Source organism: Psammomys obesus, unplaced genomic scaffold (genome assembly GCF_907164565.1).
Source record: "Psammomys obesus unplaced genomic scaffold, mPsaObe1.curated_primary_1811, whole genome shotgun sequence".
Lineage (NCBI taxonomy): Eukaryota > Metazoa > Chordata > Mammalia > Rodentia > Muridae > Psammomys > Psammomys obesus.
This window is the reverse complement of record NW_026596064.1, coordinates 22,155,763-22,182,010: the sequence shown is the minus strand read 5'-3', so window position 1 is coordinate 22,182,010 and position 26,248 is coordinate 22,155,763. Positions and strand designations below refer to the sequence as shown.

The following is a 26,248-nucleotide window of genomic DNA, read 5'->3' as shown; positions in this document are numbered from 1 at the left end:
TTAGAATATATATTGGAATATATATGTATATATATATTTCCTCTGTGGATTATGAAAGAGAAAATAGTAAGTTTCTAATGGAGAAACTCAGGAGACATGTGTTTAACGAAGTGATCAACCACTATGTACTGCTTGACATGTAGGAGAAAGGCACCATATCATTCCTGGTGGTATTCTTACCAAAAATCTCATTCCAAGGAAGAGACACCCCAGAAAACCTCAATTGAGATGAGTTACAAAATACCTAACTAGTTCTCTAAACAAAATTCCAAAAACAAAAAAAAAAACCAAAAATAATACCAAGGTCATGAGTTCAGGGAAAGACTGAGGATCTGTCATATGAGGAAACTACGAAGACACCTGAAAAGGGGCTGGATTCCGGGTTGAGTCCTCGGATAGGAGAAGGGTGTCAGTGGGAAAGTGAGTGATGGTCTACCAGGTCTCTCTCAGTGGTAACAATTTCCTAGACTGACCACTAGACTTGCTCACCACTGGAAAGGTCCAGTGACAGGGTTCAAAAACTATCTAGTAAATTTTTGTACGTCTTCTGTACACCAAAATCAACCTGCAAAATAGAACCTTAAACATAATAATGCATGAGCAAAAAAACTCAAGTGTAATTTGTGGCAAAACAAGGGTCATTCATTCAAATATCGTCACTTTTCTAAATACATTGACATGTCCTTTTCAAACAAAGCAACCAGACTTAGATGGTGTAGTACTTTTGCTATTATTAACTCTGCAACTCCATCTAAAACATTATTATATCTATAACACAGGATTTTTATCATAGAATAGAATGCACTGCAATTTTTAAATTAAGGTTTTAGGAAACATGTCTTATTTCTGATTGGTTGCTAAGATATCATGCATGCTTTCTTTGTGCCTTCTCAAGATGCCCTGAATATAAATTCTTTCACTATTTTCTTTTATTGTCTTACGTGTGTGCGTGTACTATCTACATACTATATACTTACATGCCTGGTACCTGTGCAGGCCAGAAGATGGTGTGGGATCCCCTGGAATTGGAGTTGTAGACAATTGTGTGCCACCATGTGGAAGCTGAGAATAGAAGCTAGTCCACTGGTGGAGCAGTGCATGCTCTTAAACACTGAGCCCTCTCTCCAGCTGTGTGTGTGTGTGTGTGTGTGTGTGTGTGTGTGTGTGTAGCTCTGGCTATCACAGAACTCAATATTTAGACCAGTCTGGCCTCATACTCAGGGATCCATCTGCCTCTGCTTCCCAAGTGTTGAGATTAAAGGCTTGAGACATCATCCCTGGCCCATTTTTAATTTTTTATTAGGAATCTTTACTATTGTTATTGAAGTACACACTAACTACATCTATCTCTTGCAAGATACAGAATCTAAGAATCTAAGTCTTTCTTAAAATACTAATCCTAACTCTTTACATTTCCTTCTATTTCTGAAACTAAAATGGATTAAATTTTTAATATTGGAATAAGGACAAATTCTTACCCATCAGTCAAGGATGTCACCATGAAATACATCCACCTTTTAATAGCTCATGTTGACTACTTTTTTTTCCTTTTATTTTAGATATCCATATAACATTCAAATTCCTATTACAGATTTCCAGGGCCGTTCTATGTCTATTCCTACATTTATCAAGCTCCCTTAGTATATTCCTACACTCTTTTTCCACTTGTTAAATCTACTCATTTATGTATTCATTCTATTAATTTTCATGAATTTTAGCAATGCCTAAGGCCCTGGTGTAGGTGTTGTGGGAGCTAGAAAATATACATATTTATCTTTTCTCATCCAACCATCTCATTTACAAGTCTGCCAAGAAATTCATTTTATATGAAACGTTATAATCCCTAATTCATATTTTGATCAATTGCCCTTCACTGAAAGAGCTGCTTCAATAATAAGAGAAGTTGTTACGGTTTGAATCTGAAATGTTCCCTGGAGGCTCATGTTTTGAATGTTTGGTCCATACCTGGTTGAGCTATTCTGGGAGATCCTGGAAATTTGGGAGTGGAAGCCTAGATGGAGAAATAGGTCAGTAGGGGAGGGATGTTGAAGGTACATCTCTGACCACTTTCTAGTTGGCTCTCTGTTCCCTGGATGCTGTGATGTGAACAGCTGTGTTCTACCAAATGCTTCTGCTGCCAGGGTGCTTACTTTAGTGCCAGGGATCATGAACTGAACCTGAAACCGTCATCCAAAATGAAGCTTTCCTTGTTCACATTTTTTTAAATCTGTCAGGTATTTTGGTCACAGAAATTCAAAGGTAACTGGTATGGAGCGTATACATTTGTCAAAAAAAAGTCAGTTACTCAACCATCTACTATGCTTGCTCTTTGGGAATAAAAATAAAAAATTTAAAGCTTTGGAAAATCACTATTTATTGCTTCTATAAAAGTTCTTCTAAATAAAAGAAAAGAAAAAAAAAGTAAATGGGTCATTAGTGAGAGAAGAAGGGATGTAAGTTATCATTGCATGTGGATTTCAGATACCAGAAGGCAAGTGGCTTGTTCTTGTGCTGTCTGCATTGTCTGCATAACTAGGCCTAACTGTCCCTAAGTCTATCAAAGCAGAAGCCCTGCGCCCAAAAACTGCCAAAGGGGTAGTTAAAAGCTATTATAAAGTGGTTTTTCAGAATCCTAAGCATGGCTCTTAGATTCTGGGGACTCACGCACAATTCCACAGCATGGAAGAACACCTCAGATCAGGGACCTGATGCCCTGACCTGTACACCAGCTCAGTCGGCAGCAGGGGAAAAAATGTTGGGGCTGATTTACATATTTAAGATGAACTCTCTATCTCCCCCTCCCTTCTTTTTTGCGATATGGTCTCACCATGGAGCTCCAATGACTCTTGAATTTGCCAAAGCTTGCCTTGTAGTGATCCTTCTGCCTCAGCCTCACAAGAGATGGGATGACAGGTGTGACCCACCATACCCAGCATACTTCATTCCATCTCTGATGGAGCTTCTTGTCATTCATGCTCCCGGATGCTGAATGGGGACACACTGTAATTCTCACCTGGTGATTTTCCTTGAAAGTCCGGATTAGTATTTCCCTCAGTTTTCTTTTTCTTTCTTTTTCAACTTTTTCCTCACCCTGATGTATGTGAGCACTTTCCGTCATTTTTTCCTCTGGATTCCTCTGAGAATTTTCTTCTTGCCTTTTCTTTTCTCTATTAGTAACAATTTTAAAAACAGCTATTAGATTTAATAACGAGTAATTATAGCCTACTGCATTGAATGAACAAACATTAAATGTTACAGAGTAGGGGGACTTTAAAAAAAATCTTAGTTTGTTATTTTATAATATATCAACAAAATCAATTAAGTACTTTGATAAACAGCCCATTAGATGCTTTAACGAAGCATTTTTATTGACATTACTACAAAGTTGCATCTGGATCAAAGTTTGTCAGTTAAGATCTATAAAGTACTCTGTAATGTAGACATGTTTTTGTTTTTCCTTCTGTGTATGTGTGTGTGTGTGTGTGTGTGAGAGAGAGAGAGAGAGAGAGAAAGACAGAGAGAGACAGAGGATACACATGTGCCACAACACACATGTGGGTCTGAGAACAACTGTTTGAGGGCTGGTTCTCTTCCACCTTGGTTTGAAGCAGCCGCTCTTGTTTCAGCCATTGCATTTCTTATGCATTTCTTATGCATTCTTGTCCTGTCTTTGTACCCAACCTGCGCCAGGACTACTGGGATTAAAAATACCAAGCATGAGTCTTTTCTATCAAACACTATAAAACAAGGAATTCAAATCTTTTTATCGCCCCCACCTTATAAGACTTTTATGCAAATGTTTTAATCCTCCCCAACCAGTAAAACCTTTGTTTACACAAAGGTCCAGTGCTCTAGTCTAGGAATTTGAGGGCCTGGATCAGTGACCCTGTTCTCTGAGCATCGACTCTTTTCCCCTCCTCTTTTGTGCCAACTCTTTTCAGACTAGCCAGCTGAAAAACATTGTGAGGCTGGGAAAAGACACAGCCACCACCTGAACTAGAATACAATCCAAATATACTTCCTACTCGGTTTGGTCACTCTTATAAGCAGACCTTCTTTCTTGACCAAGAGTAAAGTTGCCTTGCCCAGGCACTTCAGTTGGAGTTGGCGGTCTCTTTCTTTACAATCTGGAACAACTTCTAACAGCACCAGGTTTTTTAGTTGGTTCTGGGGTTGGCAAGCACTTTTCCCTCTTCACCATCTCCTCAGCCCCTATCTCTTCTTATTAGAGGGCTAAATGAACCCATAAGTAAAAGAGGAAGGAGACTCCTATCATGCCTTTTATAGGTTTTCAAGGAAGAAAAATTAATAGAATCAAAGATTACTAAAGAGAGAATGGAATCTAGAGGCTCTTCCTATCCTTCTCTAACCCTTCTACCCTGTCCTCCCTGCAGGCCATCCTCCCTCACTTACTAACTCAAGTGACCTTATACATTTGCCTCCTTTTTTTTTTTTTTTTTTTTTTTTGAGACTGTCTCATGTAGCCCAGGCAGTCCTTGAACTCCTGATCCTTGTGCCTCCATTTCCTAAGTGGGGAATGACAGTCATTGTCACTACATTTATGTGGTGCTGGGGATCAAACCCAGGGCTTTGTGCATGTTAGGTGAGCACTCTTACCAACTGAACTACACAACCAGTTCCCAAATTTGTCTTTTTATTGGTGTTAATTACAGATGCACATAGATAAAACATATACTATTGATGATGTGGACCAGACAGTAAGAAATGTTGTATCAGCTATGAAAACCCAGGCAATCACCTAGACTTTCAGGAGTTTTACAGTTGTAGAAATTCAAGTAGAGAAGAACCTAGAATACAGACACTATGTCATTCATTTTCACGTGTCATACAGGTGGTGTATAATGTTGTATCTTATTACTGGTGACTCTAGCCTGCTTCACTTGGTTAAGGCTGACTAGTATAAATCTACTGTTCATTTGATTTTCAAATTTATTTTCATTTATGTATCTGTGTGAGTGTATGCCACATGCGTGTAGGTGCCTCACCAGCTCCTCTGGAACTGGAGTTATTGTAGCTGTAAAGCATCCCAGCGTGGGTACTGGGAACTGAACTCCAGTCTTCTGGAAGACCAAGAAATATACTTAACTACTGAGCCATCTCTCTATCCCCAAAGCTATTGTTCTTTTTTTTCTTTTATAATTAATAAATTTCTGTAAGGAAGTATTTTATGAAGTAAAGCAGATTCAGGATAACTTACAAGTAAGACAAAAGAAAAGGTCCTATCAACTAAAAATTGTACTGGATCTTCCCAAAACACTAGTTCTGTAATAATGTCACACTGGATGTGTCTAGTCATGCCATGAGGGGCATTACATAAGTTCTAGTACCTAGGATGGAGCTCAGTGGCAGACTGCAAATGCAAGGCCCTAGGTAAACAAACACAGAATACAGCTCTAGAATGGGGATCTGAGGTTTAAAATAACATCAGGATATATACCCGTCATGAAAATAGTATCTAATCAATTGTGAATATTGCTGAGGCAGAAGAGCCATTCATATTTCTATACAGAAAACAACATTCATAACATGTCAATCCTGCTTCATTATTTAATCAGTGTCTAATAATTTTGTAACATTTAGTTTGTTACTATTAATAATGTTATTTTAGCTGTCACTGTATAAACATCTTTGCATTTCTGATCAGTTCTTAGGGCAATTTTTCTAGAACTAGAATTCCCAGGTCAAAGGAAAATACCACTTGATGACTTTTGTTATTTATTGCCAAATTGCCATCTGAAAAGTTCAGATCAGTTTATCCACCTAGAAGCAGAGTTCATTATCTGTGTCACTATAACCACAGGTAAGACTTAACTTTGATAAGATATGACTGGTCAGCGAGCATGTGTTGAGTGCCCACTGTGAACTGAACAGAGCATCCTGCTTCCATCAATGTTACCCATTTTCACAATTTATTTTAGGTCAGCCTTGCTTTTCAGATTGCTCCCAAGCCTTGAAAAAAATAGGCTGACCTCGGTGAGAACTCACTAAAACACTGGTGATTGCTTTCTGAAAAGAGCAGCATTTGGAGGAGGCCTGAGCAGCGCACTTGAGGGAGTGAAGCACGCGTCCACTGCTGAGCTGTTTGAAATTGGGCAGAATGAGAGCAATCAAGAACACAGGGGGAAAGCTGTGGAGGCTGATGGGGGTGGAAGGATTACCTAATAAGTCTCTCTGGCCCTGAGTATTCAGACACTTTAGTCACGTTGCTGGAAGATTTTTGCAGTTCATGCATCAGTGTTATTTCTCAGAATAAATACATTAGTCTTTTCACCTGTGAAGCTCATTTTCTGCATGAGGATGGATAACGTACTCCATCCTGTGAGGGCTATTGTCATTTTCCTCTTATGTCAGATAGTCGTCTTTATCAGTAACACAGTGACTTGCTGCATGATTATGAGAAAATAAGACCCTAGCACAACTCACAGCAGGCCAGGGGCAATTAAAACCACATGGAAGGAATAAGGAGATATGTTCCACCTTTAAAAATCTTATGGAGCCAAATGCAAACCAGTTACCACGATGCCAGTTAAACATGAAAACAATACTGAAAATGATACCTCCCAGTATAAAGAAGAGTGCAGTAAGCTGGTCACAGTTGGTGACACTGTAAAGATGGACAACTCATTTTCAAAGTAATTTGGCAATGTTTCAAGAGTCACAAAAAGATCTATACCACTTACCCCCTTACACTTACACTCGTAAGGATATATCCTAAAAATATAACTCGAAGGAATGAATGACAAGGTTCTAGGAGTAAAGACATACACTGCACTATTATATTGGTAAATTTTAAAAAGATTTAATTGTGTGTATATGTGTGAATCTGTGTGTGGGTTATGTGTATGAGTGATGTGCACGTGGAGGTCAGAAGAGGGCATCAGGTTGCTTGGTGGTTGTGAGCCCCTTAGGTAGGTTCTGGAAGATGAACTTAGGTCCTCTAGAAAAACATTCAATGCTTTTAGCCACTAAGCCAATAGTCTCTAGCCCTACTGGTAAAAATTTTAAATAGCCAAAATGGTTAGCAATATAGGACGGGGCCATCATGTTGTGGGACAGCAACTCAGTGGGATGATACATACATCTCAGGACTCCAGGCATGTTTGTTTGGTACAGCAGGATAACAAAAGTAAATGTACTCGATAGTTGTAGTTAAGTAGGCAAGGGGACCGTGACCAGGAGAAAACATGGAAAAATAAAAGCAGTTTGTTAAGATGGTGGAACAGTAGGTGTTTAGTGTTTGCAATGGCAGTATATTTTTAAAACCTGAGAGTACTTCTGATATGTCTGCCTTCAGACATACTCCACACTGCTCATTACTAGCTTACATTTTCCATGCTTCTTCCACAGTGTGTCTTCTTTCAATTATCTCCCTCCGCAGCTTTATCATCTCTCTCTGAATCCCCTCCTTCTCTTTCTTGGCCAGTACAGCCTTCCTTCTCTTCTCCTCTTGAACTAGGCACTGAGCCTCCAAGAAAGCTGCTTTTTTCAGGGCATTTTCCATTTCCTGGAACTGCAGTTGTTTCTCACGTCTTAAGCGATTTTCTTTGACCTTACAGAAATCACAAGTAGAATGCATAGGTAGATACTTGGACACATTTTGAAGTTCAGAATACAACCAATTAAAAACATTCTCACCCAGAAACCCATTGCTTATTGGAAAAACAAAGCAGTTCATTTGCTTCCGGGGTGAAAAACCAACACAAAGTTCTATAAGCAATCAGATGAAGAGGACTCTCACCAGCTGGGGATGATTCCACTGCATGATGGGAAAGCTGAGTGCAACACAGGGGTCAGAGCCCAAAGTTTGGATCTTATTCAGAAATGACCTCCCATTCTTAAGCTTGTCCCGTGTATATATGACTACTTTCTCCCTAGGCTCTGCACTTTAGCAATCATTTAAGAAAGACTAGGGATGCCTCAGGCTGGCTGCACTCTGAAGGATGGAACAGTACTCCCTTAAGGAACATTACAAGGCTCTATTCATTTCTATCCTTATTTAAGTCTGCCAGCACCTGTGGCCACAGCTGGAAACCAAAGGCAAGACCTTTATAGATAATTCTAAGCAAGCACATCATCCTTTTCAACACCAACTCTTTGGAGGCTTGCTGCTCTCTTAACTTTACCCCTACTTCTACCCTCTAGTTGTGGTAACGCTTATAGACAATGGGCATATGTCTTATTGAACCTTCCCTTCTTCCTTCTGTTAAACCAGGATCCTACCTCTTCCCATTTCTCTAACATTCCCATGGCTGGCTAGGCATACCTTAATTTTTTAAACAGTGAATATTCACAATTTATAATTAGAAATCTAGTGTTATAAAACGACAGTACACACATACATAGATACTAGTGCCAGTTCAGTCTTGGTCCTGGTCATATGGCAAAGACACGGTCATTCTGAGTTCCCAAAACTCCTTTGCAAGGCACACAAATTGCCTTTTCCTCTATTACCTACTATTCCTTTTGAAGGAAGGAAAGTTCCCATATGCCTTTCCAATTCAAAACAGCTGAACTAGATTTAATTCAGATCTGTCCTCCTTTTCAAATTATAATCACAAAATGAGTGAATTTTACTTGTCTAGAAAAGAATTATCCTTATAATATCCAGCAGAATATTCATGATAATATATTAATGTCACCATTCAAAGACCAAATTGGAGCAAATGCAATCTACATATTTATAATCGGAAGTGCCACATTCACACTAATAAAGTTTAGTTCAGTACTCAACTGGTCAAAATCAATTATTCTAATTTTGGTTATTTCTTAAATAAATTGTTTCCTACTCTCAGTTTATGAGAATTATTTTTCTTCTGAAGTTCTTATATTTTATTTTTATTCTTCCTTACCAAACCACAGATGGCACCCTTTTCATAATAAAGCCTAAGTCTTTATTTAAGCTTATTAAATGTGTTACACAAAGACTGCTTCCTGTTATCCATTTTAATTTTGTTTTTCCCTCCCACCTGCTTATGTCTCATCTCCATGGTAAGACGAGGATCCTTCTGCTGCCTCTTGCCTTGGTTTTCCTTCATTCCAAGCTCTTCCATCATCTTAGAATCCACCACTTCTTTATGGAGCAGATGCTCTATAAATTTTTGAACACTGGCACTTTCCTCTTCTTCCTCCAAATAGCCACATAAATCTGAGAGTGAAAAAAACAACAAAAAGGGAATTAAAAAATAATATTCATATTTACATAAAAATTCCAAAAAATACAAGGCTGTGATTGTTTAACAAGTGGGAAGTAGTAATGGCAGCTGGATGAGTATGGCCCTCACCTTGAGAAAAAAGAACAAAGCTCCATTCATCAGGAATTGTCCTCACCCAAATCACTAAGGACTTCTTCACAGCCAAATCTAAAAGGTATTACTTTAGCCTAAACAACCTCAAAAACTCTTTTGCTTAAAAACAATCCTCAATTGATGCCAACATATAGCTCAGTGGTACAGCTCTTACCCTAGTGCATGTTAGCCCTGGATTTAACCCACGTTCTTCTCCTAGGTGCTGCAGAATAACTATACTATGGTACCTTTTAATGTGTCCACACTAAACTTTTTAAGAAACGATCAGACTACCACGTAAAGTGGGATGCAGCTTTACATCCAACCAGTCCTGTGGGAGTGTCCCAGGGACTCCTTCACATCCTGGCCCAGGCTGGGCGTGGCTAGTGCGTTACCTTTAAGCAACCTGAATAGCAGTGCAGTAGTAACTCACTGTAGGGTTAGTGTATGCTTGCCTAGAGACTCAGGACACTAGTTAGCCTAGGTGACATTAAAGTAGTCTTCTAGCTTTTAGAGTTCATGACTGTGATTCTCTCCTGGGAGATTTTTTTTAGAGTCCCAGCAAGAGGAATAGCACCAGCTGGTTTCACCAAGGCTGCCTGAGTCAGGTGTGGAAAGCTACCCTACCATTACCCTGTTAGCTTACCTTCAGAGGAAAACAAGCAAACAAACAAACAGAACCCCAAGCCCCTGAAGTACAGGAGAAGACCCCTTAGAAGTCTGTTATTTGATTTGTCTGACACTAGCTTTGTACAAAAGAGGAAAAGAAAGGAAAAATCCTGAGAAGAGAAATACCCTCTCTTGTAAGTGAAAATGAATCAAAGTGTAAGAAGCATTTTATAATTATAAAATGATATGTGAATGTGTAAGTGTCCTCTCTGTCAAAGTAAATAGTTATCTGATAATATATGAGCAAGAAATACTTTTAATTGCTACATAAATTCATAGGCAAAATTATAAATAATGGAATATTTTAATTTTAAAAAGCAATAGGAACTTACTAACTAAGGATATAGCAACAGAGATTTATATTCAATCAAGAAAAATTAAACTTACGAAGATAAACCAGACACAAGCCAAGTGTATCATTTATTATTTAAAACAATAAAAAACACTTCTTAGAAACATTCATTAGATGTTAAAGCTTAGAAGAACCAGATAAGTTCTTACCATCAAACTTGTCATACTTCAAATGGCCATGGGTGTCTAGAACACTGCTTGGCACAGTGTTTTCCCCTTCTCCATCACTTGCTAATTCTTGTTTAAGTTTGTTGTCTAGCCAGTCATTGACTAGCTCCTGAGCTATCAGCAGAACAAAAACATTTTTTAGTATTTCATTGACTTACAGGCTTCCTGTATTTGCTGTTTTCATTCATTCATTCATTCATTCATTCATTCATTCATTCATTCAGTATTACTTGAACACCTACTATATGACAAGTACTATTTAGGTACTAGGAATATAACAGGGAACAAACTGGAAAGAGAATGTTACCACCGTGAGGCTAACAGTCTGAATCAAGGGAAAATGACAAATAAACAAGATAAAAACAAAGCAGGGGAATAAGAAATGGAGACTAAGTGTTGTTGTTTTAAATTGGGTGGTCAAGTAGAAGATATCCAAGCAAAGGATGATTGTGAGTGAGCCATATGGATATAGAGGGCAATACAAGGGGAAAGCCAGCTCAAAGACCCTGCTGCACAAGTCTAGAGGACTGAAGAAGTGTCTGGGAGGGCAGTGTGGTTTGAGAAATGATGGAGAGAGAGATGAGAATAGGGTTGGGAGAGGGATAGCAATAAGATGGAAGAAGTGATATACAGATCAGGCTGAGAGCAGTGTTTATCAATGAGGAGTGATCTTGCCCCTCATTTGAAATATAACAAAGCTGAAGCCATTTTTGGTTGTCACAACAAAAGGAAGTGATAACAGCATATAATGTTTCAAGGTTAGGATACTGCTAAATACCCTGTTCACAAGACAGCCTCCCCACGACAACAATACCATCTTGCTCCAAATGTCAGAAGACCTGAAGCTGAAACCCTTTTGTTTAGAGTCCTGATACTCTGCCACTGTAGGCATCCTGTCTACTATTCTAAGTGTGAGAAGCCACAGGAGGGTTGTGAGTAAAGAGCTCCCTAGCCCTCTTTCTGAGACAGGATCTCACTGTGTAGCTCTAGATGACCTGAAATTCACACTGCAGACCAGGCTGGCCTTGAATGCACAGAGATCCACCTGCCTCTGCCTTTGTAGTACTTGGATTAAAGATGTGTGCTACCATCCTGACATTTGTTTTATAATTTATTTATTTTTAAATTTTCTTTAATTTTTATTTTAAATATATGGGTGTTTTGCCAGCATGTATGTCTGTGTACCATGTAAGTGCCTGATGGCTGCAGAGGCGAGAAGAGGTCATCAGATGACCTGGAAATGAAGTTACAAACAGCTGTCAGCTGCTATGTGGGTGTTGGGAACTGAACATGGTTTTTCTGGAAGAGCAGCCAATGCTCTTTCAACCCATCTTTCCAACCTAAGAGGTGGCATATTTTAAGAGGATCACTTTGATTTCTCTGTTAAAATAGACTATATGGGATAAGCAAAGAAGATGTTAACTAGGAGAAGAGTATGAGAGACCAGTAAAGAGGTGATAGTAATTTGATCCTGGAGTAGGCCAATTAAAAATGGCTACTGTCTAGAAAATGTTTTGAGATGGAGTTGACATGATCTGCTGATAAATAAGAAACAGGAGAAAAAGAAATTCTCAGAACACTTAGCTTAACTGAAAGAATAGAGATGAATTTACTGAGAAGGAAGAAGGACAAAGAAGCAGCAGGTTTTGGGGGAAGACATCTTTAGCCTTAGAACAGATGACATTACTAAGTGAAGAAAGTAGGTAGAGAGAGTTCAAAAACTAAAAACCTGAGGAAATCTACCTTTTAGGAGTTGAAGAGATAAGGTTGAATCAGGAAAGCGAAATAGGAAGGAGAGATCCTGAGTTCAAAGGAAAGTTAGAGTGTGTATGTTGGAAGCCAACTTCTTTTTCAGTGGCATTATGAAAATCCAGGTTGCTGGAGAGATGGCTCAATGGTTAAAAGCATTTGCTACTATTGCAGAGGATCAGGGTCAATTCCCAGGACCTACTTGCCAGCTCACAACTATCTGTAACTCCACTTCCAGAAAAGCAACATCCTCTTCTGGCCTCTCTGTTGGCAACCACATGCCATGCAAAAATACCACATGCCATGTAAACTCATGCAAAAATAAATAATAAATAAATAAAAGAAAGAAAATTATATGTAAATACAGGAGAAAATATGTATATTTTTATCATTATCAAAGGGCTCTTTCTTAGCCTATGGCATGAAAATTTCAAAGAAGAAAAACACTTATTTTAGCATTACCTTCACAACTTTTATTATTACCTCATAGTTCTTATGTAATTAGGTAGTTCTATATATTAAAGGATATCAAGAAATGTTTAGTATAGTTAAAAGAAAAACAAATGATAATAGTGGTCCTTTATCTGTAGTGCCATTTTCCATAGTTTTAGTTACCTAAGTCAACTGAGGTCCAAAAACATCACATGGAAAATTCCAAAACTAATTCCTAAGTTCTGAATTGTGCTCTGTTTAAATAGCATAATAAAATTGTGTGCCATCTTATGCCATTCCACTTGGGATATGAGTCATTCCTGTGTCCAGCACATTCCACCAGCCACGTTATCTGCTTTTAGTTAACAGATCAGTTGTCATCTCATTTATTAGACTGACTGCCTATCACAATATTGTAGCGACACTGTTCTGGCAGCCCTCAGATAATAGCCTGATGCTGTCTCCATGCTTTTGTCATTCACCTCAGTTCATCACATCACTCAGGTACTGTATCACCACACATCATCACAAGAACAATGGTGAAGACAGTATAAGAAGACAGTTTAAGAGAACATTTGCATAGGTTATAGTACCTACTATAATTGTTTGGTTTTATTATTTTATTATCAATCTCCTACTGTAATTTCAGGCATTCAGCATGGGTTTTGGAAGGTACCTCAGGGCTCTTACAGTAGAAACTCAGTGTAAGAAGTATGCTAGAAGAAGGCAGAGAAAGGGAGCTGATAATTACTAACCCATGTACAACAAGTTACACTTTTGTGTGTATAGTCTGTACGTAAAAACAATCTGGGTCTAAATGCCACTCAAAGCAAGGGCTTACTAAGAAGTACTAAAAGAACCAAGGGAGAACACTTAACTTCCTTTGGGAGTTATGCCACACAGCTCCCCCTGCTGGACAGGGAAGAGGCAAACAGACTACCTAAAAGCAGAGAGTTTCGTAGAATTTCCCCACAGCATTAGTTATGGTGGGATATTAATGGCGCTGATGAGAACAAAAAACAGACCTTTGTAAAGCATGCTCTGTAAAGCATACCAGCAAGGCTGATATGGACCTAGTAGTTTCTCAGGACAATAAGTATTCTGGGATAAAACACTTCTCTCCTGAAAAGAAGCTCCTGGTCTAGAAAGCTTGGGAAATTTGGAATAAGATAACAAAAGTATATTGTGTGTGGCTACTGGCAGGGTGGAAGGTGAGTTGGGCAATATATTATGGCACAGATCTCCTTTATTTCTGGACTACCAACTATCTGAGACTAGTCATTATCGTGTTTCATCCCAACCACCCCAGCAGCTTCCTACTGCTTACTTTCCCCTCTCCCCCCAGCCCCCAAATATTACATTACAGGCCTTTTATACTGCTGGCCCATCCTATTATGCTTGGAATGAAATCTAAGTCATCTCCAGGCCAACAATGCCCGATGTAATGGGTCTTCTGCACACTCCTTCATGCTCGTGTCTACGGGAAGTATCAGCCTCATGGGCTTCCCTTCAGCTCCTCATGTACTCCAAATTTGTCTGAACTTTGAGCTCTAGATACCTCCTTGTCCTCTACCTGGGCTGTTCTCAATGTGTCACTACCTGATGACTTGTTTTTAATTCTCTTCATTCCCACACTTGAGTGCTTACTCCATGAAAACACAGCTCTTTTTTTCTTGTTCATAATCAATACTTCTGGTGCTTAATGTAGAGGGTAGCAAGACTACAATGTGTATGAAGAGAAATGAAACACTTTAAATGCAGCCTTGTGGGGCTGAATTAAAAGTGCCCAAATTAAAAGGGATCTTGTAGGGGGCCCAAGTTCTTTCAGTTCCTAGCACTCACACCAGGCAGCTCACAACCACCTGTGACTCCAGCTCCAGGGAAGCCAGTGCCTCTGGCCTCCTCCAACGTCTTTACAAACATGCAGACACCAGTGTGAACACACACACACAATCAAACACAAATTTTTACAGAATGGTCTTACACATAATAATGAAGTTATCTCTGGAATAAGCAGCTTCAGGTAGTAGAGAAGCAAAGGTTAAGAGCGAGGATAAGAGCGGCTTTCACTCTGTGCTTTTCAGGGAGTTCTGGGCTAAGCTTTAAGAACTGCTAACATCAACCGGCAAATGCATCCTCTCACCTTCTTCATAGACGTCATTATGATACTCTGCTTGTTCACATGTTTCCAGATCTACCGAGTGTTGCCAAAGCCTTCCAGGTAAATCTGCATTTGTGGCGGGATATGTATTCGAAATGGCAAATTCTGAAGCTTTCTCCACTCTCTTCACAGTAACAGAAAAAAAAAAATCCATCAGATAGTAACTTCATTCGTGGCTAGAGAATTCCAACATATTCCAGAAGCTGCTTTTCTCACAACTAGTACTAGTAGTCATTGTCCCACTTTTATTGGAACTCTGGACAATATTTTATTTTGTGTGTAATGTTAAATTAATTGCAGCAGTTAGCCAAGTTCTAACTGCCATTCCCAGTATTTCTAAGAATGCTGTTTGTTTAGGCTCAGGAAAGTTGAAAACAGGATTGACGAGACACACTGGTACACCAGCCTAACAACCTGAGCTTGATGCCTGGGTCCCAAAGGCAGCAGGAGACAGCCAACTCCTGACCACCACACATGTGCCACGGAATGTGTACACCTACACACATACATGCATATCCTCCTGTACACAAGCACACGCCTGCATACACACCACAAATAAATAATATGTTTATTTTTATTAGCATGTATTAATTGTCCAAAATTGTAGAGGAATTTTAATTTAGAACATGGCTTTTCTGGCAAGAGATCATATCCAAGGACCTTCTAAGTCTGTGTGATCCAGCTGGAATATAGACATGCCTTTAATCCAAGAGACAGAGGCAAGCAGATCTGAGTCCAAGGCCAGCCTGGTATAGAGCAAGCTTCAGGTAAAGAAAAGCTTAGGTACAGGAATGGTGGTACATGCCTTTAATTCCAAGCAATAAAGGTAAGGTAAGTTTGTAGAAGGAAACATCCTTCTACAAAGTGATGCCTAATTGAGTGGCAGAAAAGGTAATGAATCAGAGAAAAATGTGGCAGAATAGGATATGCCCAACTCTCAGGAGAAGAGAGAGGAAAGGGAAGCTACTTAATGGCAATGCAGAGAAGGGAGGCAGTTTTACAGGGACAGTGATAGACACAGTGATAAACAGAGAAAGACACAGGTGAAGACAGAACAAGCCAGAGAAGGAAAAGGAGCCAGATTAGAAAAAAATTGTTGGAGCTAGTCTGAGACCAAGCAGAGCAATTCAGAGGCCAAGAGAAAAGTCAGATTGAATAAGTTAGTTGGGAGAACCATTTGTGCCAGAACAACTGAGTTGAACCAGGCAGCCCAGAGCTCAGAAAGAACAAGAAAGGGTGAGCTTATTAAGCAGAAACTCTCAGAGACTAAAAATATTCTAGGCCTAGGTTAGCAGACAGAGGCAGTAAGCCTGGAGACAGCAAACTGAACCAGGCAAATAAAAGTTACTTTTACACAAAATAATAGGTTTCACTACATATATGTGAATGTATACATACTTTGATCACATTCCTCCTATCGCCTCTTTTGTTTCTCTTTGGGTAACTTTGTTTAGGGCATTGGCAATGGAATCCTGAAACCTGAATATTTTATTCTGAACAAACATGTGATATCAGCTTCTATGCCAAGAGAACTTGCAAGGGAACAGGAACCACAGGCTGAATCCTAAAATTACTACAGCTAAAAGGGACCAATATTGTGTGTCAAGCAAGCCACAGGTTTGATAAAATTGAGATAGACAGACATCACTGTAGCTATCTAGACTGTTTAACTTCACAAGAGTTTAATAAAAAACATGACTAAATTCACAAGACTGGAGAAGGGAATGATAGAGTTGAGCACAGCACCTTGGATTTTGGACAGAGTAGGGAACATTTTACTTCATAGGTGAGCCCTTGCAACTGTGTCCCCGCAAACTTGCATTCTCTTACTCTTACTGAGTGTTCACTCCAAACTGGCATTGACAACTGACAATTCATGGTTCCATTCTTTAGGTAAAAACTGGAGTCTTCCTTAACCTAAAATCAGTCTCTTAGTCTCTGTTTGTCTATCTGTCTCCTCTTCCTTCCCTCCCTCCTACCTAGAAAATGTTTTGACTCTAATTCCTCATACATTCATAAGCCACATTGTCTCCATAGCCACCACTTCAGTCTAAGGAATGAGAGTCTCCCCAACAGCTTTTCCGGAACAGCCTTTATACAAGTGATCCCTTCCAAGCGAGAGCCATCATAAAGCACTTAAATGTTTGTTAGAATCAGGACAGATCCTTACAGTGTGCTTCAAGGCCCTGGGCCTATAACCCCTTTGTGCGCTCTCTAACCAGCCCACTGTGTTCAACCACACTGACCACTTTGTTCGTTCATCCTCAAGTACTCCGGTGATGCTGCCACACCAAGGCCTCAGTAATTACCATCCCTCTGTGTGCATACCTCTCCTACCAATACCCACTCTTTTCCTCACCCCCTCTGCTCAAAAGTCACCATCACAGCAGGCCTTCTCTAAAACCACTGTAACCTCATTCTCCTCCCTCATCTGCTCCAACTGTATCTTTTATCAGTTTATTTTAATTTTTTTTTTTTTTTTTTTTAGAGAGACAGGGTTTCTCTGTGTAGCCCTGGCTGTCCTGGACTCGCTTTGTAGACCAGACTGGCTTTTATCAGTTTATAATACACTTTCTCTATTATAGCCTCCAGAGAGAACATTAGCAGAGATTGTTCTCTTCTTCACAAGAGATTCCCTACCAGTCAGATTCTTGCTAGAACTCAGTTAGTGCTCAAGAAATATTTAGTAAAGGAAGAGGCAACAAGGGTTTATTCAAAGATGCTGCACTGCCACGTTGTAGTGTTCCTGATCAACTTTGGAATGACTTTGCCTTTGCCCTTGGTAGAAAGCTTGGTAATAACTTTGCAAACACTTGCTGTAGGATGAGCTATCTAACTCTCATGTTGCCGGTGTTAGGTTTCTGATTGTCAGCAGAGGAGTAAAGTTTTAAAGGTGAAGGATAAATCTGGACATGGGAGTGATATGAAACAGAAAAACAAAATGTGATCACATCAGAGGTGACCGAGTCAGGAGACAACAGGTCACTCTGTAGAGACTGTTTCCCATATTATTTCTCAGAGCCTGAGGGTTGTCTGGTTTTACATTATGGCATGTGTCGTTGAATTCACTGATTATGATTTCGCTGGTATTGGCCTACCCTTTAGGTTCTTAAGTTTTAAGAAAGATGACTTTGCATATACTCTTTATACTTGTATACACACATGTAGACAGGTACAAATACGGCTATCAACTTTAATTCTTAAACTAACACCCATAAAAAAACAAGATGTTGTTGTAGTAATTAATAAATGTGTTGGGCTATGTAATGTTATTATTAGCCCTAAGATTATCATGGCAGTATTATTTAACCTGCAATCACAAATAATAAGACACAATACCTGTTAGATTTATAATTGCCTTATTTACCTTGGGCCAGACAGATATTTCACTTACACTGTCTCAATATCTTCACCATCCATCTCACAGCCCCTACCCAATGCCATCTGCCTTAATTATCCTCATCTGGTCTACCTTCCATCCATACTCTCATGGCACTTCCTTGCATTCTTCATCTGGTCCTTTTAATGCCATTATTGGAATCCTTGGCTTGGCCCACATGGTTTTTTTCTCTACACATCCTCCTTCCTTCCTCTTTTCCTGTCCGTCTGTCTCCTATGGCTCTCTCCAAAGCCCAGGAACCTTAGCCGCACCTTCCTCATTCTGCCCTACCCAGGTATAGGCTGTTGAATGAAGCAATCAGATATAATGACTTATGTAGGTTTACGAAATAAGCATAAGTGTAACCAGATCTTGAGGGCCAGCATTAGAACAACCCCCAACAAGATGTGTTAACTTGATTAAATTCTTTAGACTACAAATACAAGAAATCTGTATGACATGTCATTCCAGTGGAAATTTGTATAGGTTTAAAACTTTTTATTACATGTATTTATTTGTCTATTTTTATTTACATGTATGTATGGATGTCAAAGCTTATTTTTAAGTCAGTCTGTCTTACTTTAGAATTGTTCTTGAATGGCTTACTATGCAGATGGCTAATGGAACTAAAAGGAAACTTGAACTTTCTAAGAATGAAACGTTTGCGTTTATTTCTCCATAATGTTCACAGGCAGGGTCAGTTCTTTTTTTCCACAGTGGATCCCAGGAATCAAACTCAGGTGGTTACGGCTTGGTGGCAAGTGCCTTCACCCCATGAGACATCTCTCCAGCCTTTGTATAGGTTCTGAATAGAAGATGGTAGAGAGTTTGGGAAATACGAGAAAAACTGATCTTGATACTAAGGATCTGCAAATGACAACTGAGTGGGAAAAAAAAAACAAAACCGGTTTCTCAGTCCTAATAGAGCAAGTGTTTAAAATATGCACTAGATGACACTAAGGATTACAAGTGACGCCTGCAGTTGTCTTACAACCAGAATAAACACATGATTGCTAAGAGGGGTCTAGTCTACATCTCAGGAACTTGTGTCCTCTTACCATCTTATTCTTTTAGAAAGTCTGGATGGGAGACTAGCTCTGCTTTAGCAATCCAGTGAACATTATGGGGAAACAAACGCAAACGTTTCATTCTCAGAAAGTTCAAGTTTTTGCTTTTAGTTCCATCAGCCATCTGCATAGTAAGCCATTCAAGAGCAGTTCTAAAGTAAGACAGACTGGTTTTAAAAATAAGCTTATTGTGTGTGAGTGTGTGTGTGTGTGTGTGTGTGTGTGTGTGTGTGCATGTGTGCACACACATGTGCACCTGTGTGTGCAGGACAGAGAACAACCTTGGGTATTGTTTTTCTCTCACTTGCTTGGAGCCACAAATTAGGTTATGCTGGTGGGCCAGAAGGCCCCTGGGGCCCGCCTGTCTCTGCTTCTCTAGCTGTAATTACAAACGCCACCATATCTGGCCTCTTAAATGGGTTCTGGCGCTTAGAAGAGAAAGACTTTAACAACTGAGCCATGTATCTTTCCAGCCCTAGAGAGAAGCTTATTAGTTAGTACCTATGTTCAATGAAAGTCCATTTACAAAATATTCTCCCAGTTATTCCTATAACTTATGCATATTCCTCATATCCCACAGAGCATCACAGATGGCAGAAATAGTGGCTACAACATGACCCTTTACTTCCTTAAGATCAGATGATTAAACAGTTTAATATATCCTCAAATGTGTATGTTTTTATGTTTTTGAAAGTGCCAATTCTTTTAAATATCACTCTTTATAAAATCAAGCATCTGATGTTTTACTAATAAATGTGTGTAGAACAGAACTCTAAAGGGGACTGTTCAAGGATGGGGTTAGTTGTGGAAGTGGGGGTAGGGCAGCTGAAGCTGAGGTGTATGGGAAGGACTGAGATCGTGTCCCAGAGAGGACAGTTATTCCGGGCTGAGGCAAAGCTGAGGGAGCACCTGCTTCATAGAGGGGAAGGAGAAAGACCTGGGAGGAGAGAAAGCATCCACAGTATCAGTGTAAGGGCTGTTTTAGAAAAACTGATACAGGCTGACCGATAGAGGACTTTAGATGCCCCCTGGAAGAGACAGTTTTCTCTGATAGCACACAGAATACATTTAGAAAGCTCAATCAACCAGGAGGATGTAACAGAGTACGATGAGCCAGACAGGATAAAGATGAATTGTAAATCACAAACTACTGCATTTAGTGCTAGCCAAGCACCTGCCTGATTGTGAGTGATTTCTCCATCACTGTGGATGCTCATTAACATCTCAGTGTTAAGGTTTGCAGGACCTTCTGTTTTATCACAGCATTTCCCATAATTCTCCTTTAGCAATCCACTTAACCTGAACCACGTTGTACCGAATGTTTCCTATCTTGAACCAAACCTTGTTAATCACCTCTTCCACTTCATCATCCCATCTCCATGTTTCGTTCCTCTTTTTCTCACAATACTGAAGCTAGACTCAATTAAGTCCTTTGGTCATTGCAAGCCATTCTCTCCTCCATATCTATCAGACCTTGAAAGAGACTATTCCATTACTTCCTACTACTGCCTTATTTCCAAATCCTTCTCCCTTCACTTTTGTAGAGATAATCCCTAAGCTTGGATCGGTTTAATCTACCATTTTTTTTTTTTTGTACCATAACAAATTATGGTTACTTACTTACTTCAGCTAAATCCACAATGCAACTGGCAATCTTCCTTTTCTTTTCTAAAGAGAGGAGTTTCTCCAGCATCCTTCCATTGAACAAATTTGCAGCTGGTTTTTAAAGCGAGGGCTACTCAAGTGAAGTTTTAGGAGAAAAGATTGTAACTATTCAGGGTGTACCCAGAGTTGTGATATATTATGGAGTACAATCAGAAAAAAAGGGCAGAGAGCAGAGAGGTAATAGGAAAGTAAGAAAATACAGTCCAATGGACAAAGATAATGGAAGAGATGGTGTTTAAAACACAGATGCTGAAGCTATCAAATTAAACAGAGAAGTTTGATGACTATCAAAAGATGAAAAATTTGGTTAGGAAATAATTTCTGTGGAACAGAAATGGAAATAGATTTTTTTGTGTGTGTTTGGTACTTGTACTGCTGGTACTTGTACTGACTAAGAAACAGAAACTGAGCAAAAATAATTGTGGATATGAGAGAATAATGAAAGTATAAAAGCTGAGAGTCCACACTATATTTATCTGTAGATATTAGATAAGACAATAAAATCATTCTACAATCAGAAAGGACTGCAGGGTCAAATAAGAACTTATTGATTTTTTTCAAGATGAGAGATTTGAGGGCAGGATGGAGAACGAGCCAGTGCAGAAGATTTAGAGGAATGATAAAAATCTGAGTCCAGCTGGCTGACAGCTGTATGAAGGAAGAAAAATCATCAAAACAAGACAAAATGGAATTTTATCCTGGAGTTTTCATTAAATCTCCCCCTCTAAAAGAGATAGTGAGTAGGTGTGTGACTAAGGCCTGCAGAAACTCAGCACTGGGACTCTGGACACTGACATGCACAAGCGGGATGCCAGAGGCTGTGTGGTCCTCCAGGGTCTGGCATTCATGATGGGATCTAGCTTAGCTGTCTTTTGAGCTGTCTTCGGCAGTGGCCAGGGACTCTGCCCCAGCCCCATCTAGATTAATGCCTCCTACCATAAACTTCCCTTATGTCTTTAATTCTCTTATCAGCTTCAAGTTGGCTATTTATGCTCCACTGTACTATAAACTCTGGCCTGTGTCTCATTTTAGCTCTGCTACCCAACATTTCGAGCTTGTATTTAGTAGGCACTTAACAAATAATAGCAAATTTAGCAAATTGCTAAATATATATATATATATATATATATATATATATATATATATTTATGTATGTATATATATATACATACACAGCTAGCTGGGGTTCTATCTGGCCTGGTGCCTTCAATGCCTGTCAACCTAGATAACATTACTGTCAGATAATATTCTCTCAGGAAAATACTACATAATTTCGAACGATGAGCTACACAAATAAACTGATTACAATGACTTGCTAAGTTGACATCCAGAGGTATGCTCCTGAAGTGTTTTAAAGGCTCATTCAATTCAAATGGCACCCGAATTAAAAAAAAGTTAAAATCTTAGGACTAGAATATATTGTAGATCAGGAAATCATTTACAAGTTTCTGTGGAGGTTTTCTAACCCAACTCCCTCTTAATGGATGCTCGTATTCTTTATTAGTTGAATATTAAGTGAAATTTAGAGTTTGCTCCAATACTGCTGGTGACGGAATACACGCCTCTTTATGAAAATTCTTACTCCTTTTTTGTATTATTTTAGATGTTAAAGAATTCTGGCGATAGCCATATAGCTTCTGCCAGTGGATCCCCTTTTTAAAGTAACTACAAAACAGTGATCCTTGTGTCTGAAGAAGGCTACAACATTATCTCCCAAAGCTTCTCTTTTCTTCCTCCTTCAGCCTCTTCACGTACTACCCATGGAAGATAAAAGGCATGTGTCAACCTGTTTTTCTCATCATTCATACTTAAGTCATGAAAAGCAACAGAATAATGAAAGATGTTCAAAAGTATGAAATTGAGGTGACATACATAAACACATGGGGCCAACAACAGCCATGCATACGCAGATTGGAGATCTACTGTGATGTCTATCACATTTCTTTCTGTTTCTGATTTTGAAATGCCTTACCTTAATCCAGTGCCCAACACTGCCAGGGTCAAATGACGACTGTAGAAAATAGATACAAAACATTAATACATAGCAATAGCTTTATCAACATTACCATTTTAAGCTATCTTTGCAGTAAAACATATGGAAACATATTCTTTATCCTTTCCTCCAAACTTCTCATTGGCAAGTTCAGTACTGACTAGCAATGAAAGCACATTAGGCCGCAGTAGGAGAAACAGGAAGCCTTGTCTGGGACATCCTTATTACTTCCTGCCTACATCTACCTTGAGATTGTAATGTAATTGGTCTGCACTCTAGGCATGTGTGTGTATATATATATATATACATATATATATATGTATATATATATATATTTATATATATATAAAGTTCTCCAGGGCTAAGAGGCTAAGAGTCAAGATATAGAAAAACTACATGTACTTCTCCTCATGAAACCCATACTAACACTGGTTAATTCACCTCTCTCTGTAATTTTCTGCTTAAAGACTGTTATGGTTCTTCCTTTCCTGTTTGCCAGATGCCTTCCTGTCCTTCCTACATCTGAGGTGTTGTCTGTTCCAACAAGAATCTACTGTTGCACCAAGCATAAAATGAAGAAAACAAATTAATCTCTACCCAGATGAGTCAATTATTAATCTGAAATGAGAAATCGAGATAACAAGGAGCCTCCTCTCTATTCTGTGACTCCCAGAAGCTTACAGAGCTCTCTGCAATAATCACTGAGCAAACAGGGACATTTGCTTTGCAAAAATATTCAGCTTGTTTTTTTTTTTTTTTTTTTTTTTTAAATGATGGGACAGCAAGCCAATTAGCTGGCACATGAAAGTTGGTGGGAAAGGTATAATACTCTTCCACTTACCTAACACTTCACCTTCAGCTCACCTTACACACAATTAATGCAGCTGTTCTGGCTGAATAACTTTGTCACTGCAACAAAAAAAGAGCTGATCCTATTCAAACACAGGTGAATTTCAAGGCGCTCTGTGTTTTTACTTTCTTTATCCTCTAGACAGTAATAATGAGCACTATCAGCAAAAAAAAAAAAAAAAAAAAAAAAAATTTTTTTTTTTTTTTTTTGCTTTGTGTAGTTCTACGTTGTGCCAATTTTCTTTTCTCTCTCTTTTTTTTTTTTTTACCCCTCATCATCAAATCTATATTCACATGCTATTTTAGGCCCCATCTATTATGCAACTGATACTTTGTAGTCGGAGCAACCTCAGTTTCCACTCTCTAATGCTCTGGCCTATGCCCTCTAGTATCTGAAGCATGATTTTCACTAAGTGGAATGTGCCCTGTGCATATAGCTGCTATATTTAGAATAACCCACAAGAGTGATGGCCCAAGGCTCCCACCAAAGCCACACATCTAGAGGATTTTTTTTCTTCTTTTTAAAGGAAAGTGCAACTGAGGGGTTAAAACAGCTGGTGAAACTGCTCTGCAGCTTAATGTTGAATCCAGTCCATTTCAGCACTCTCAATTACATGTAAAGCATTTATTCTTGTGACTGTTAAAGAGAATAGTCTTCTGGAAGGCACACTCGGTGTGACTGTGACTTTGCACATCACTTTTGTATGTTCCAAATTTAAAATGGTGTTGATGGGTTTTTTCCCCCCATGCCTTTAGGAGCTAGAAGAGGTAAGAGATAACGGGAGGATCTATCTTTGAATACTGGTGGAATTCAGAAATAACATATGAATTAAGTATTGCGATATAACCACCTGGACTTCTGGGTTCATTTTAGATATCTGATGTAAAATTGGAAGAGGGAGATAGAATTTAAGGTGATGGGGTTTTTTTTTTTTTGTTTGTTTTTTGTTTTTTCCTTTCAAAGATCTCTTAGTTCAGATTTGAACGGGGGGGAGGGAGAAATGTGCGGCAAGTTTCAATTGGAGGCAGAGATAAGGATTAGGGGCAGATTCCCCTCCCCCTGACGGGCACTAGCAGACCTCTCCATAGATGGAAATAATCTTTACAGGATGCAGCCCACTGGAGTAGTAAGTACACAGACTCTAAAGCTCCTCGGACCAAGCCTCTTAGGGATGTGCTGGCTCTGGGACCGTCAAGGCCAGGTAAGCATGCCCCCGGGGGAAGAGTGAGGAAGCACCAGACGGGAAGCAGGTTTTGGGGCTATGGGGCGCCTATGGCCGGCCCATGTTCCTCAAAGCTCCGGATTGGGATCACCTTGGGATTCAGCTTCCTTGAGAACCGTTGCCAGCGACTCGGCTTCATTCTCTTCTTAGAGGCCAACCCTTCCTGGGGCGCTAGCAGCATTTTTTCAGCTGAGGCCTACACTTCGGCAACAACAGGGACAACCGCGCCTCCTCCCAGGCTGCTTTCAAGTGGTGCTGGGAGTTGTAGTTCCGTCAATCACCAACTAGCCAGGGGTCGGGCATTCCGGAACTACTCTTCCCAGGAGGCATTGCGCGGGAAGCTCGTGTTCGCCCAGTTACCATGGCAACGTTGGACTCGCTAGGCTTGCTTTAGCAGGGCCTTTGCGTATGTCTGGCGCTTGGTGATGACGCAGGGCTTCCTGATTGGCTCTGCGGCAAAGGCGATGGTCCAGTGGTCCGTGAGTTGTGCGAACCGAACACGTGTTAGCTTCTGCGTGGAGTTTAAGGGTCCTGAAGGCGCGGAGTGTTAAAACCTACCGGTGAGTGTCCTTTTTCCATGCTGAGGGCGGGTGAGTCGCCCCCATTTTTTGATCGCATTGCAGTCTTGCTCCTACCTCGTCATTTCTTGGTTTCCTGTTGTTCTAGGCTTCTGCCAGCTCAGTCTCCCCAGTGAGATTTCCGGTCACTTACATCTCAGAAAGAAAAGGACCTTCTTTCTCCTAGCCTCTGCCCGAGGGTGAACTGCTCAGCTGGAAGTTTTTTTGAATTTACCAGGTACTTGGGAAGTTATGTATAAGAATAGCAAAGTCTGGGGCTCCAGGGATGGCTAACGGAACTAAGAGAAAATTGAACTTAAAGAGCCAAGCCTGGATGTTGTCGAGAACAGTCCATTGAAGGTGGATGTACTTTCAAGGCAGGGTAGAAATTAAGAAATGGAGTTTTAGATCCAGCTACTTGTTGGCAATTGAGCTTACTTACTGGCAAAATAGCATTTTACCTAAACCCTGGAAGTACTGTAATGATTGAAAGTCAATGTATGTAAAACATTCTGCAAGGAAATGTAAACCAGACTTTAAACTTGTGGAAAGCTGTGCCCCGTAGACCTTGCACTTGCCCTCTAATTTCATTATAAACCAGAAGGAACATGGTTGAACGGGTTGTGTTCCATTCAGACCTTGCACTGTTCTTTTGGAAGAGTTTTCATGGCTATTCTTGG

The 26,248-nt window shown here is 39.7% G+C and overlaps 2 protein-coding genes across 4 annotated transcripts in view; one reads left to right on the top strand and one right to left on the bottom strand.

The window, feature by feature from the left end:
• The window catches only part of Ccdc191 (coiled-coil domain containing 191), a 66,435-nt gene extending 41,213 nt beyond the window's left edge, over nucleotides 1-25,222 (bottom strand). For all 3 annotated transcript variants that reach the window (XR_008722178.1, XM_055625240.1, XM_055625241.1), the window contains exons 1-7: nucleotides 25,103-25,222; nucleotides 22,919-22,957; nucleotides 14,818-14,959; nucleotides 10,476-10,607; nucleotides 8,988-9,166; nucleotides 7,347-7,570; nucleotides 3,014-3,167 (exon numbers count right to left, since the gene is read on the bottom strand). Coding sequence is in view for 2 of the 3 variants with exons in the window: in XM_055625240.1 (XP_055481215.1) it covers nucleotides 3,014-3,167; nucleotides 7,347-7,570; nucleotides 8,988-9,166; nucleotides 10,476-10,607; nucleotides 14,818-14,959; nucleotides 22,919-22,957; nucleotides 25,103-25,192 (960 nt within the window). In the remaining variant the exon portion in view is untranslated. The remainder of the gene's footprint in view (nucleotides 1-3,013; nucleotides 3,168-7,346; nucleotides 7,571-8,987; nucleotides 9,167-10,475; nucleotides 10,608-14,817; nucleotides 14,960-22,918; nucleotides 22,958-25,102) is intronic.
• A 243-nt stretch (nucleotides 25,223-25,465) lies between these two features.
• Qtrt2 (queuine tRNA-ribosyltransferase accessory subunit 2) overlaps nucleotides 25,466-26,248 on the top strand; it is a 28,217-nt gene continuing 27,434 nt past the window's right edge. Inside the window, exons 1-2 of the mRNA XM_055625189.1 lie at nucleotides 25,466-25,571; nucleotides 25,678-25,806. The gene's annotated coding sequence lies outside the window, so the exon portion shown is untranslated. The remainder of the gene's footprint in view (nucleotides 25,572-25,677; nucleotides 25,807-26,248) is intronic.